Genomic DNA, 15,774 nt, shown 5'->3' with positions numbered 1-15,774 from the left:
AGCGCGTGCAGCACGCCGCGCAGCCCGCATGCCATCCCAGGCTTGTTATGGTTGTATTTAGGCAGCCTGGTTGCCTGAGTAAAATGTCGACACTTTACATGTCTGCAAACCATGGATATGTTGAACATCGACGTTTGTGAACCAAAATATGTTGCATATCAACATTTCGAGATACGTGAATATTAACGTTATACACGTCATAGACTGCTATTGAAATAGCGTGGTGGCCAGTAAAGCTTAATTTATTCTTATTAGAAAGTGTCGCTCAGCACATGGTCGCAGACGAAAAAGAAAGTGTCGCTCATGGTGTTGCATTTATACTTCAGTGAACGTTCGCCTCGGTTCAACGGTCACGTGACACTCGAACGCTATAGTGCTGCAGACAGCCACGAGAAGAGAGGGAATGGAATGCACAGTGAAACCACCTCGGAGGCAAGAAGTAACGTACTTCGTCGATTCATTTGAAATGTTGATATGCAATGTGTTTTTGGTTCACAAACGTTGAATGTCACATATCCGTGCTTTGCAGAAGCATAAAATGGCAGCATTTTATTCTGGTGACTGGGTTGATGAAGCAGAAGGAAGAGGAGGAGGAGTTGTGGGAGCGAAATCAGAGATGGATAATTTAGAGACACCCCACTCCAGGCTCCACCAATTGTAAGAAATGGCACTCTTCTGGTCTCCTAAATGGCTGTCAATGGTATGAAACTTCATTGGCTAACCAGGCTCCTAAGGGGGCGTGGCAGTGGCAAAACAGATACAGAAAGAGACTGGAAGTTGAGGTGTCTCTATATTGAAAAGTCTCTGGAGAAATCAAACAAGGTTGTTAATGAAGGCTGCGTCTCGTTGTGGCTGGCTGTCTCTGTGAGGCCCCTCCCCCTGCCTGGACACAGGCTGGCTGTCTCTGTGAGGCCCCTCCCCCTGCCTGGACACAGGCTGGCTGTCTCTGTGAGGCCCCTCCCCCTGCCTGGACACAGGAAGTCTGCTCTCTGACTCCAGCATCAATGGGCGGCTTTTCTTGTCTTGGTCCACGGCACTCGTCTGGTCGTCACTGTGACAGGACATAAGTCAAGGGTTTCACGCCAACACATACATTTTTAATTAAAAAGTAATTGTCTTTTGTCTGGTGTTTTTGTTTTGTTACTTTTCTTATTTTGTCATATTTTATTTTTATTTTGTTTTATTTCTTCAAAGAAAATGGAAAACTGTTTCACTTTCTGTAATATGTTCTGTTGCTTCACTCCTTCAATACACATATTTATTAAAAAAAATTAAGAAAAAATGTATCTGTAAACCCTCAAAAATTTTAATATTTAGGGAAACTTTTCAAAAATATTCCATAATGGGCTGTACTTTCAGGTCAGTTATTTTGAAAGAGAAAGTAGGCCTATCTATAGTTTTGTCAAATGGCAGATATTTCATTCATTTTGCAATACAACTCTTCAAATGTAAAAGATACACTACATGAATATGGTGACACAGTCTGTAGCTATGAAAGCTTATGACAAGTGTTCCATGTGATGCTTTGTGTATTAAAATAAAGAAACATGACTGTGATATACAGTATTTGTCAACACCTGTCTTGGTTTTCTTTAGTCACTGTGCCGTCCTCATAGATCTTCAGCATTGTTTCTGTGCGGTCGTCATGCTGCTCTTTAGGCTCCTGCAACCTAGAGAGAGAAAAAAACATGTTCAAATATGTTAATAATCATGTTTGGTTGTAACTGGTGTAAACATTTATAATTTAACAGATTTATGTTTAAAACTCCACTTAGTTCAATGCATCTTGAGAGAGAAAGCAAGGCGGGTTTTATAAATACAAGAAATGCTTCATAGACTCGTGCGATGATGCTAAGCATTGGCAAAAAGAAAAGAAAAATCAACTCATTAAAGAATGAATAATTCTAATTAATTAAGGGCACCTATTTGGGGGGGGGGGGGGGGGGATTAAAAAAAAATAATTAATAATCAATTTGGCAGCAGGCTATAACTTAACTATAAAACTGTACCTATATTTGTATTGAACTACAGTATGTTCAAGACAAACAATGGTGTATATTGTAATCTTCTGCTCTGCAAGCCATTTAGTGGAAACATCATTCATCCCCATACAGTACAATGCTTCTTGAAGTCGTATCATCATATGATATCAAAGCTACATTGCAGGCAACAAGCGCTTCCACTTCCACTACAAATCCATGGCAGCAGATAGATAGTGGGACTAGCACTCACCTGGGCTCCAGGCGCTCTTTGACCTTGGCGATGGACAGGATGTAGGGGCTGATCTGCCTGGCGATGGTGGTGAGGTACGAGTTCTCCTGCTTCAGCTGCAGCAGGTCATGAAGCTGGGCTGCAAACAAGTGGATGAAGAGAATGAGACAAAAAGCCAGGACATCAAAATAACACATTTAAAGTGATGTAGAACTTCAGTAGGACCTTGGTTTGTTTAGCTTCCTGGCCATGATATAACACCAAAGATCTGCTTTTATGTTATCTGTTGGTCCAGCAAAGACAACTGGAGAATTATGCTTATTTTTTTCTCTCTCTTTCACATTCATTGCCATTGTACGGAGGAACAGGTCTGAAAATCACACTTTATCATATAAAGGAAGGAAGATTCTGATAGTGTATTAACAAAAAAATCATTCTGCTGAATTGTTTTTAAGTGAATTGCTTTCCTTGTTTATTAAACTTTTCAATTTGTACAAGAGTACCACCAAAATTCTTCTGCCTGTTTTGCCATACAATGGCAGTGAATGGAGAGAGAGAGAGAGAGAGACAGAGAGAGAACACGGTTCTCCAATCGTTTCACATGGAGAAACAGAGAATCAGAGTTTAGAGGTATATCATAGCCATTAAAGGAGTTACATGTTTTGGTGTTGAATTAGAAACAATAATCAGGTTTTGTGTGTGTTTTGTTTTCTTGTTGTTGTTGTTTTCTGGGGGGGGGGTCATTGTTAACACACCTTCATAGATCTCCTGTTCATTAGTGACCCTCTGAAACGTCTCGTCCCAGATCTAGGAAGGAAGACGTGTTATTATATATATATATATATAGAGTAATATATATATTACTCTTATTCTCATGAGGTGAAATGCATTCAGTTGATTCATGAGATACCTTCACATGATGAGATTTTGTTTGCTATTTTGCTTCCCCGTGATACTTATCGTCACAGTCGGGTGACAACCTTGAATTTCCAAAATGTCAGCTTTTCAGGAACTAAGAAAAACAGCCTTGTTCTTTTTAGCTTGGTGAATATTCTCAACCCATCGAGGAGCATGAGGTTTTCACACGACAACAGGGTTATGTTTGCATTGCTAGTGGGTGAAAACTAGCTTGATGGATTGATTGATCGGTTTCATTTGTGAATGCAAACAATTCTAGCAAGCCATTCTTGAAGGTATCTGCTGGACAGTTCTTTCTCAGCACAATCCATGCTGTTCCTCATAGTAGCTCTGGAACGTTGGGCAAAAACAAATGCAAGGTCAGTGGTGTCACACTCCTGTACTGTATGTACCAGCTGACTGAGGCTCACTGAAATGTCATCCTCAGTCACACAAAGTACATTTTAGTGAGCCTCAGTCAGCTGGTACAGACAGGAGCGTGACCCCATTGACCTTGCATTTGTTTTTGCCCAACTTTCCAGAGCTGCTATGAGGAACAGCATGGATTGTGCTGAGAAAGAACTCTACCAATCAACATCATCATTGATAAGTAGCAAATAGGGCTAGACTTTAAAACATGTGAACTATCCCTTTAATGGCAGTGGTGCAGGGCGGGCGCACCTCCTCGAACATGACCCTCATGGTCTGAACAGTGGAGTGCTGTTGGGCGATCTGGCTGTCGATGTGCAGCGAGCGCTCCAGGATCTCGCCCATGGTGTCTGTGTTGATGATGGAGTGGTGCTTGGTCAGGTCGCGGTGCAGCTCCTGAACCTGGTCCTTCAGGTTCTGGATCTCAGTCTGGAGGCTCTGGAGACAAAACCATCACAGAACAGTTGAGACACTTTTCAGCATCGCAGCAGAGATTTGATGGGTGTGCAGATGGCAGCTGGGTTGGATCCGGGAATGGAAAAACTATTTTGCCCACTGCACAGGGTAAAGATGAGTTCCACTGCACAGGGTGAAGATGAGTTCCACTGCACAGGGTGAAGATGAGTTCCACTGCACAGGGTGAAGATGAGTTCCACTGCACAGGGTGAAGATGAGTTCCACTGCACAGGGTGAAGATGAGTTCCACTGCACAGGGTGAAGATGAGTTCCCTGCACAGGGTGAAGATGAGTTCCCAGTTGAGTTCTTGTTGTTGCATCTTTGGCCCAATCCTCTGTCCACCCTCTGGCCCTGTGTGACTCGACTGAGCACTGGCAGATTTCAGTCGTACGTACTGTGATGTGTTCAACGTCATGGCAAGCCTGCAAGGCTGTGAATAAGCCCCTGATAGACATGCCTAAAGACGACAATAATAACACGCATTTTGCTCACCTCTATGGCTTGTACTTCTACATATTTCTGTCATGATGTGGTTGAATATTATATTTCTGGCCTACATGATTTAAGTAATGTTTTAATAAAGTGGTTGTTTTACACATTCACTATAAATAATTTTTGTTTTTGTTTTTTGTTCAGCAAGTGGGAAAAACTACGTCGTCACATCCATTTTGCAATCAATTGTGGGTAACTAAGTCAGTGAAGTGTGGTGAAGTCTGCACCCTAAGCGGACTCTGTAAGTCTGCAGAAAGTCTGCATGAGGCCCCTTGTGGACTGGATGGAGTGTGGGTCCAGTGAAGTCCGTACATTTGGATTGAGCCTTTGTCCTTTCACAATCAGACAATCATCCACGTCTCACACTTCTGCTCACCTTTCCACACACCATCCTCTATTTACTCTAATTGCCCTCAATTAAAACATGAAATACTTTTTTTTAATCCATAAATCCTTGTTTTATAAATGTTCCTAAAACGTTGCTCTTACTGTATGTACATAACAGTTAGGTCACAGGAATTTAAGGCTTATGGCCCTGACTTTTGCACTCCTCCTGACTATTTGCTACTTGTAGTAATTGTGTCACACACATAGGCACACAGACAGAACTGACCCTGTAGCTGTTCTCGTAGTTGCGGCAGTGCTCTGCGAAGGGCGTCACCCCGCCCTCGGCCAGCAGAACCTTGGTGCAGATGTAGCGGTGGGAGGTGGGCCGTCGCCCCGAGCCCAGCGGCACCGGGCCCAGCGGCACCGAGCCCAGCGGCATGTCACTGAGAGACGGGGAGCGGCAAGACATGGACAGAGGCGACTGGAGCCTGAGGTCAGGAACACAAAACATCTGGATCTCCTTTCTTGTCCCGTAACATCTGGGCTTCTAACATACAAGTCAACTTTGCTCAAGTCCAAAGTCTAAATGTAGATTAGAGTTCTCAACCGGCCTGAAAATTCAACCCCAAACTGAACCGACCCAGAGTAAGTTGACCCCAGCTCGCCTGAGATCATCATGTAGCCTACAATACTGAGCCCGAGAACAACCAAACCCGGAAAAAAAGTAGGCGGCTATTCACCTGTGGCTTCCTGTGGCTAACTTATTTTTTATCGTCATCTCCATCTTGTCATGTCTTCTTCTCTGACCTCATTATCTTTGATAGCATACCTCACCCCCCATCCCCCCGCCGTAATACACAAATACTGCAATACACGCACAGTAATACACACATACTGTAATACACACATACTGCAATACACACACACTGTAATACACACACTGTAATACACACATACTGTAATACGCACACACTGTAATACACACAACCATTCTTGTTTTCAGCCCGAGCCCTACACAACCCGACAAATTAGCGTAAATTGTCGGCTCGCACCTACCCTACGAACTTTGTCGGTCCTTTGTCGGGCTCTGGCTAAAACTGAGAACTCTAATATAGATTCTACCAAGTCAATTGCATGTAGAACACCAAGTCAAGCCAGAACAAATCAGCTCAGTATCAATTTAATATCTTAGATCAAACTAAATATCGAGGACTTTTCAATGCAAATATGGTTTAATAAGATACAACCATTCAGTCATTCCATACAAATTTGTCGTCTGCTGGAACAAATCTCATGACTTTCAATCTAAGGCCAGATCCCCCCCTGTCTCCATAGCATCCTCTCAGTGCATTCAGTCAGGGTCCAATACAGAATCATGTGCAGGATAGAAAATAAACCCATTTCTTACATTTCTGCTTTTATTTGTTGTTATTGTTTTACACTACTTAATTTTTCTTTTCAGAAGAGCATTACTCATCTAAAAAAAAAAGGAAAAAGGTTCGTAAAGAGGCTAAAAGTGATATTTTTCGTTTACATTCTTCTTTTACTTTTAATTTACTTTTCTTTTACTTTTCACTTGCCAGACTGATTCAGTTGGAGGTTGGACAAAGCTGAATCTCAGCACAGGATAAAGCCATTCATTGGATGTTTACAATTGACACACAAAGCATGTATTGTGGAAAAACGACTGCAATCCAAGAAAGCACTATTGAATCACAGCTCATGTTATCTATATGGGTCAACACAGTAAGGAGACACAGCAGCACAACTCTATCGAGTTCAAATTTCACAAACACTGAAATATAATTACTCTATTCATTTTTTTGCCCCAGGGCCAAGGCCACGGACATGTCATCTCTACACCATCTCCTTCCAGAGTCTGAACGTCCAGTCTGCAGCCACACAACTAGATAAAACACACTTCATTACCTGGGTTCTGCTAGGCCCTTATTCCTGCTTTCATGCCTAAGCGCAGGATAACTTCCCCAACGGAGCAGTTGTGCAATGCTACGGTGTAAGTGTGTCCCTCTCAGCTTTCCATACATTCTGCCCTCGGTGTCCCAACACAGCCAATTAAAGGCTATGTCAGCGCTAAAGCAGTGACATCAGGGCCATGTATGGAACAACATATCTGTGCCACTTCTCTGCTGCAAAGCCACTTCTGTGAAAGTCTGATAAAAATAGGGTAAGCCAGCTGGCCGGGAACCAATCCCTGCCCAGTCTGCATCCTGCATCGGCGGGTGACTACAGTTGAAGAGGAGGGTTGTCAGTATCAACAGTATACATACAGTATACTGGTATACACACCGATGGGGGAGTTTTGGCTTGGACAGATCACAGATGAAGCCAACGCACAAGTGCCAAAAACTGCAGTTCCTTTCATGACAACTGCACGGGGGGTGAATTTTTATACAACTCACCCATTAAGAGTAAAACAGCCGATAGAAAAGACTATGTTTTGGGCATGATTGACAGGTTACCTGTCCAGTAGTCTCGCTGGCCAGCCCTTGGAAAATAGTTTCAAACAATCCAACTTGCCGTTTTCAGCATGTAGCAACGAGCTAGCGTGTAGGTTTCTGCCGTTAGCTTGCTAGCTAGTTAGCATTGTTGTTTTCACTGCGGCGGGAGGGCACTATTTACAGCGACACACAGGGAGGAGGGAGCGGAAGCCGCTCTGATTGACATGGTTGGAGCCAATGACAGAGCTTGTAATAAGCCGGGAGCGGACATCCGGCAGCGACTGAAACAGTCGCTCCAATGGGAGAGCAGGGGAGGGTTTATCCCAGTTATGGAGACCTGCAGCGCCAGACTCCTCGGACGGAAGGGAGAAGAGGCTGGCCAGCGAGACTACCTGTCCAGTGACCGCGCATGCAGCTCATCGATAACAGAGTAATAGCAGGTGGAGCTGTGGCTCTGTGGGAAACCCCTGGTCTCATTCGATCTGCATGAGAACCAAGATGGCTGCCAAAACACCAAACTGGAGGCTTCAGAACGGGAGTCCACAAACGAATGGGTGACAGTATACACCCAGGCTGGCAATATGCCAGTATACACCCAGGCTGGCAATATGCCAGTATACACCCAGACTGGCAATATGCCAGTATACACCCAGGCTGGCAATATGCCAGTATACACCCAGACTGGCAATATGCCAGTATACACCCAGACTGGCAATATGCCAGTATACACCCAGACTTGCAATATGCCAGTATACACCCAGGCTGGCAATGTGCCAGTATACACCCAGGCTGGCAATATGCCAGTATACACCCAGACTGGCAATATGCCAGTATACACCCAGACTGGCAATATGCCAGTATACACCCAGACTGGCAATATGCCAGTATACACCCAGGCTGGCAATATGCCAGTATACACCCAGGCTGGCAATATGCCAGTATACACCCAGACTGGCAATATGCCAGTATACACCCAGGCTGGCAATATGCCAGTATACACCCAGACTGGCAATATGCCAGTATACACCCAGACTGGCAATATGCCAGTATACACCCAGACTGGCAATATGCCAGTATACACCCAGGCTGGCAATGTGCCAGTATACACCCAGGCTGGCAATGTGCCAGTATAAACCCAGGCTGGCAATGTGCCAGTATACACCCAAGCTGGCAATATGCCAGTATACACCCAGGCTGGCAATGTGCCAGTATAAACCCAGGCTGGCAATGTGCCAGTATACACCCAGGCTGGCAATGTGCCAGTATACACCCAGGCTGGCAATGTGCCGCTGATCCTACTGCCCCACTGAAGCAGTTCACACAACATCAAAGGAGCCACAGTCAGCATAACTCAATTAGATTTAATTTTATACACCACCCACACCCTAAAAGCAGACAAGGTAATGAAGGTGGTGATGCAGGTTCTGTGGTTCTCAAACTTTTTTACGTTTTGTCCCAGGGTCCCCCATCTGAGTTCTGCTTTTAGATGTTTTATTACATTCTATCATTGTGTTACTTATAGATGGAATTATACTGAAAATAAATGATTCCCCTTTTTGCTGGGGACCCCCTGGAACCCCTTCAAGGATCCCTGGGGGGGTCCCCGGATCCCACTTTGAGAACCACTGTGTTAAGGTACGCGTCATGCACTCATGAATGATGCGTGGCATCATGTCCCCCCCCCCCCCCCCCCCTCTCTCTCTCTCTACTGTATAAAAGCAAATCAAGTTGGAATTACTTCAAATGAGAAAAGTCTTTACCTGGGTGCAAGCAGGCTCTTAATCCTGCAGGTTTCTTGCCTGATCCAAGAGCAGAACGTATAACTAAAATGTGCATCTCTGTCTCACAGCGCCATACACACTTCATCCTCTGAGCATCCACACACACTGGCACTGACACACTTTGCCAGCGCTAAAGAAGCAGTGACATCACCAGCGGCCTGGAACAAAAGGTTCCGGGCACCGGTGCGTGCCAACCTCTCCAGATGAATCCTGGAGAGTTTCTGTGAAATGATGATAAAAATAGTGCCAGCCAGCCAGACGGCCACCAATCGCTGCCCACTTCGCATCTTGCGTTGGCGGGGTGCGAGACGAGTTGGAAAGCAGAGCTGTCAGTATGGGATGGGGGGGGGGGGGGGGGGGGGGGGGGGGCTTTACGGACCTGTGAACAGTTGGGAGAGATTGATGTGGAAAATGGGTCAGGGGAGTGTGTGTGCTGCGTGTCACTTGTGTCTCCAATGGGAGAGGAACACACAGAAAGTGAATTTATACCTTCAGATCTGTGACTAGCTTCTAGCTTGTCATATCACCAGTTGTCCTTGCAGCCTTCTCAAGGGAGAACTCAACTTATTCACACGGTATTCCCTGATTGATTTGCTGTTGTCAGGTAGATGGCAGGTGAATTAAATGAAACACCTCACTTCTAGGTAGAGCTGGGCGATGTGGTCGAAATCAATATCGTGATAATCGTAAGGATTTTTCTCAATATCACTATATATCAAGATATATGGTTCATGTCTGCAAAGTCACGTTAAATAATCAAATGCATGTTCATCTCATTGAACTGAATGGTAAGATGTGATGTCAAACAAAACACACATATTCAAATAATATTCCTACCCTACCTCATTTTCTTTTTTTCTTTTTTTTTGTCAAATTTGCTTGTCATCGTCAATTTAGACAGCAGACATGTGTCACACTATATATCTTCATGTCACAATATGATTTCACTGAAAGACGATACAGGAATAATCGCCCCAGCCTATCTATCTATCTAATCCATCCATGATATTTAGAGGGCAGGGTGGCCGATGGCCGGTATACAATGCCGATTATTTTGTATTTTTATTTTTATTTTGCTTGCATTCGATAAAAAGTAGCCTATAATTCCATTGCATTTGTTATATTAGATTTTCAATGTGCATGCACATTGAAAATCTAATATAACAAATACATCTAATATAAGATGGTTATCTTAGCCAGTAACATGCTTTAGATTTTTTTTTATTAATGAAATAGAAAAATACATTGGGTTATGCGGTTTTTAAAAATCTACTGGGGGATGAGGCTGAGGACAATAACTTTGAGGAAATAGACCCCGTCCTTGAAGATGTAAATATCTACCATGGTCTGTTTACCACGAAATAATTCAATAGGGCCAAACAGCAACTAAAAGTGGGGAAAAGTGCAGGACCAGATCTTCCCACCAGAAGTACTGAAACTATGGAACCTGGACGACATTCTGCTGGACATGTGCAATTCCTCGCTCATGGACAGGGACACGGTTGAGCAAAGGTCATTGATGAATATAATTCCTGTCTTCAAGTCTGGTAACATGCTTGACCCTAACAAGTTACAACTATAGAGGAATTAGTCTAGCACCAGTCATTGCGAAACTATATAACAGACTAATCCTAAACAGAATACGCCCCGCGCTTGAACCTTTCATGAGAAATAATCAAAATGGGTTCCGACCCAAAAGGTCTACAACTGCTCAAGTTCTTGCCCTCCGCAGAATCATTGAGGAGATCAGGAAGAACAACTTGCCCTCTGTCATGGTGTTCGTTGACTTCAAAAAGGCCTTCGACACGATCAACAGGCAGAAAATGATTAAAATCCTGACTGCCTACGGAATTCCTACCCGAATAGTCCAGGCGATATCTGACATGTACATGAATACCAGAGCAAGAGTACAAACTCCGGACGGATTAACAGAAGAATTCCAAATCAAGACAGGGGTGCTACAGGAAGACACACTGGCACCATATCTGTTTATAATAGTGCTGGACTATGCACTAAGGAAGGCCATTGGAGACAAGGGGAATGAACTTGGATTTACCATCAAGCCACGCCAGAGTAGGCGCCTGCAGGCCCAAGTACTAACCGATCTTGATTTCGCAGATGATATCGCGTTAATATCAAATGAAATCAAAGACGCCCAAGAACTCTTGAACCGAGTGGAGAGAGAGTGTGCTGTAGTTGGTCTTGGGATAAACGTAAAGAAAACACAGTACATAACTCAAAACAGCAGAGATGATAATCCCATCACTACTCTGTCGGGGGATCCACTGGAGAAGGTGGAGGACTTTAAGTATCTACAGTAGGAGCATGGGTGGCCAGTACAGAGAAGGACATCAGGGTCAGGAAGGCCCTGGCCTGGAAAGCTCTCCACTCACTGAATAACATATGGAGGACAGGCCTTTCTAGAAAAATCAAACTTGCCCTGTTCACTGCATCTGTGGAGTCAGTGTTGATCTATGGCTCTGAAACATGGACCTTGAGTCAACAGAGGGAGAACAGACTAAATGGATGCTACACGCGGGTGCTTAAGCATGCCCTCAACATCGACCCTGGCACACATATCACAAACGTTGATCTTTACCAAGAGCTGCCTAAGCTAAGTGGGAAGATACGACTCAGTCGCCGTTACCGAGCTTGAAAATGGCGTTCATGAGGTCACAGTGACCTTGACCTTTGACCACCAAAATGTAATTATTTCATCCTAGTGAAATAATGGACGTTTGAGGCAAAGTGCCAAAATGGAGAAGAAAAGAGGTGTAGAGAGGTGGAAAGCAAGGAGCCTATGTTGTGTCTTGGCCTAAACTACAATATCAGTGGTAGACAATTGTCCTTTGCCTCTAGAATATTCGAGAGAAATTAAATTAATAACACTAATTTGTATTATTCATTTATTTATATTAGGCTATATTTTTTTTAAATCCCATTGGTCAAATGTAAACAGTAGTGGCTAAACTGAAAGTAGCACGTAAATATACACATTACAGAACTCAAATCAAATATACAGCATATTTTTTCTCTTTTCCCAGGCTTTAGAAATAAAATTGGCTGTATGAAATGCTCCTTTTCTAAAACATAATTCAAGTTTTTTGTAATCATCCAAATAAAAGAAATCATTGTTTAACAAGCTCATCTGATCACTGGCCTGTAACAGCAGTGACTGACTGATCAGTGCTGTGGAGGTGCAGGATCTTACCTTACCGGGCTGTAACAGCAGAGGAGCCACTGACTGAAGGAGCACAGCGCTGGCCCAGCAGCAGTAAGGGTTCCAGACAGCGGGCAAACTCACTGCGGTAGTCTGTGTTGATCTAATGGGAGAGACCAGGTCATTTAATCTAGTGGTGAGGGACTATAATGTCCTTTTTAAGTGGGAAGAAAATCTGCTGATAGAGGGTATGCACATGACATCACAGAGGCAGACGTCACTACTGGGTGAGTCCAAACAACAGGGAGGAACCTGCTGAATGTTTTGCCACTCAGTCCCGATTGAGGGGGTGTGTTCCGGTGGGAAAGTGACATCAGTGCATACCCTCTATTGGTGCAATAATTTCACTTGTTTCCCATGCAAATAAACCATTTTAAGCATTTACTCAAATAAATTGAGTGATTCCTCTTATTTCAAGAGATTGCTACTTGATTTAAAGTATGATCTGTGACCCTAACACACTAACCCTTCACATAAATACCGGTACATTCCTGTTTTGCTCTTTTATAGAATGTGAGTTCATGGTTTCCCAGGCTAGTTGTAGGCTATATACGTATATATATATATATTGTATACCTTTTATGTTATCAGAAGTCGCAACAGCAGTTTGTTGGAATTAATAGAAGAACTGGCTGCGTAGTTATGAGTAGTGATAGCCACCTAGGCTGCACAGGCAAAAGAAAAGAGCGCCACCTACAGGGACTCAAACTTCATCCACAGAAAATGGTGGGGTGGGGGCGGGATCACAGTGCTGGCCACACTGACAGGTGATCTGTGGTATGTCCAGTACAGAAACACCACAGCAATGGATGCTTACAACCAAAGATGCTAAATGAAAACATGACCACTTCACACGGGTGAAAAGAGCTGAAACTGCATTAGGAACAAGTGAAGCAGATCATGGTTTGAATCTATATGGGAATACATTTTGAACACCTTCCCAGTCCTTCGTTCATACTCACTTTGCTGCTCTGCACTGGTCTCAGTCGACGAGGGAGCTTCACGATCCTCTTCAGCCTCTCCATCAGTTGCTGTGTGAGCAAGAGTGTCCAACAAGGGTGTGACTGAGTGACCTTTCACCTTACTGATGCATTATGGACCGCCTCCATTCAAAGCACAACTCAAGTCCAGATATTAATAGTAACTTCATTCCTGCAATAGAAAATTTACGCAGAATAAACCAAGTCACCAATTTTCTCCCAAATTGTATGAATTGTTTGGGAGAGTTGTAGTCTCATGCTGCCTCTGATACATGTGCAGGCGCCAGATGCTTCTTTTCACCTAACAGCAAGGAGTTTTCAGCAGCAGTTCGTAGCACGTGGGGAGGGTCACGCTATTCGCCCCAGTTCCCCTCCCCCTGACCAGAGGAGGCACTATTGCAGCGACCAGGACACATACCCTTAATGCGGCTTCCCACCCGCAGACACGGCCAATTGTGTCTTGGGAATTGGGAATCTCCCGCTGCACTTACCCGGGACACCAACCAAGTTCTCTCTGATGTAGACAGACATGGATCTCCAAATACACCATAATAGACTCACGTAGCCCATGTCCAAAACTCAAAGGTGTTGGCTGAGCTGAGGAAGCAGAGCAGGTGACAAGGTGAACCTTAGGACATGAGAAACAGACAGAAGTCAGCTGCAGGCAAAAGACTGCAATCAATAAAATCAATTAACTAATTAAGTACTGTTCAGACCAATTTAAAATAAAATATGGTGGGGAAATCAATTAACCACCCTGCAGTAATTACTAGTGATGTCACAATATATCGTCCCACAATATATCGCGATATCAAAAACGTGACAATATGTATTGTTGAGATGAAATCTCATGACGTGTCCTGTCATGTCATGTCATGTCGTGTCGTGTCGTGTCGTGTCATGTCATGTCGTGTCGTGTCGTGTCATGTCATGTCGTGTCGTGTCGTGTCGTGTCATGTCGTGTCGTGGCTCAATAGCCTGAATGAACAAAAGTGTAGAAATGTAATGTGCAGGGTGCTGGCATCATGATAGATTATGACATCATTAACTATGTTTGTGGGTTTAGTATTGACAACTATGACCTATTATAATCATTATGATTGGTATGATTATTTTGATATTGTTGTTATTAGTAGTAGTAGTAAGAGTAGCAGTAGTAGAAGCATAGAATAGAATAGTAACTTATCGTTCCCATATAGGGATTAGAAGAGAGTGGATATCACACACTGGAATACAGCTCCCATAGCAACAAATGCACCTCATCATTGTACATATTTTATCACTCTGTCACTTATGTGCAAAACCATGTCGACAGAAAGCTCATTTACTGCTGCTACCTCTGATGCACCCTGACCCTGTACATGTTCGGCAAACAGCAAACTTAGGCTACCTCACCTAGCTGTCAAGAATTTTTACATCTGTTAATACTGTTTATATCTGTTAATACTGTGTATATCTGAATCCTTTATAAATATTTTATAATCTCTTTAGATCCTTATATTTTATTTGTTTGGTCTCGTATATTTGTTCTTATCAATGTTACATGAGCACCAACCACACCAAGACAAATTCCTAGTATGTGGAAACATACCTTGGCAAATAAAATAATTCTGATTCTGATTCTGAAACAACAAAGGTCCAAAATTAGCACCAGGCCCCAAACAAATGCTGCTAAAATATTAGCCCCCTCGTGTTCCCTCGTCCATCACCTCTGGCTCTGGGCCTCGGTCACACTCCGTAATGTGAGGTACCAAGGTCTTACCAACATCTTATATTCCTCTTGTGGATGTCAGTAGTTTGTCCGGAGGTGTTGAAATGATGCGTGAAACAACCGTGTGAATCCAGTCTTTCTACAGACTGTGCCGAATTTAGGAGAGGACAGGAACCTCGGGAGTTTGAGTATTCCATCACGTGTTTGCTTCCCAGGTGCGCTGGAATTGTTCACTCGGTATCCATGTCTCTGCAATGTTGTTTGCGCTCACCGCATGCAAGCGGTGCACCGTGATAATAATATCAAACACACTGCTGTAAATTCAACAGCTGGCTGTCGAAATACTGGATTTAAATGGTTGTTTCACGCGGAATCTCATTTAATTTTGACTCAACAAACAACAAAGTGTTTATGACGTATCATTCAAGAATAATAGTGAGTTAAAAACCTCATAGTGTAAGCAGAAAGCAATTACAAGACTGTTTCTAGGATGCTGGAAAGTAGAGCAAATGAGAAAATTATATTAAAACTAAAAGGTTTTATATCAGTTTCCTCATTTAGACCAGTAGGGGACATGGTATAAATCCAAATGTCTCACACTAGAGGAGCTTTTTTTTCTGTCTGTCATGCAAGTCATTTGCCTGGTGACCAGTCTGTCACTTTGTCTAGTCAATAGATTTTGGGAGCTGGATTCTGTATATCCACTCTCTTCTATCTCCACATGTACTGGTATCCGGCACCTGGCCTGAACACAGGTTTGATGTGCGCACTACTGAAACCAGAGGGATTAGTTAGGCATGTGAGTTGTTC

The 15,774-nt window shown here is 43.5% G+C and overlaps 1 protein-coding gene across 1 annotated transcript in view; it reads right to left on the bottom strand.

Moving 5' to 3' along the window:
- Nucleotides 1–813: 813 nt before the first annotated feature.
- LOC310799078 (RING finger protein 207-like) overlaps nucleotides 814–15,774 on the bottom strand; it is a gene marked incomplete at both ends in the record, with an annotated part of 49,519 nt that continues 34,558 nt past the window's right edge. Inside the window, 11 exon segments of the mRNA XM_083661640.1 lie at nucleotides 814–1,051; nucleotides 1,578–1,670; nucleotides 2,233–2,350; nucleotides 2,967–3,018; nucleotides 3,790–3,975; nucleotides 5,100–5,301; nucleotides 12,270–12,376; nucleotides 13,236–13,304; nucleotides 13,815–13,828; nucleotides 13,831–13,860; nucleotides 13,863–13,881. Coding sequence (XP_083517766.1) covers nucleotides 814–1,051; nucleotides 1,578–1,670; nucleotides 2,233–2,350; nucleotides 2,967–3,018; nucleotides 3,790–3,975; nucleotides 5,100–5,301; nucleotides 12,270–12,376; nucleotides 13,236–13,304; nucleotides 13,815–13,828; nucleotides 13,831–13,860; nucleotides 13,863–13,881 — 1,128 coding nt within the window.

This window comes from Poromitra crassiceps, assembly GCF_964638095.1.
Source record: "Poromitra crassiceps genome assembly, chromosome: 27".
NCBI classification, from domain to species: domain Eukaryota; kingdom Metazoa; phylum Chordata; class Actinopteri; order Beryciformes; family Melamphaidae; genus Poromitra; species Poromitra crassiceps.
This window is presented reverse-complemented; position numbering and strand designations above follow the sequence as displayed.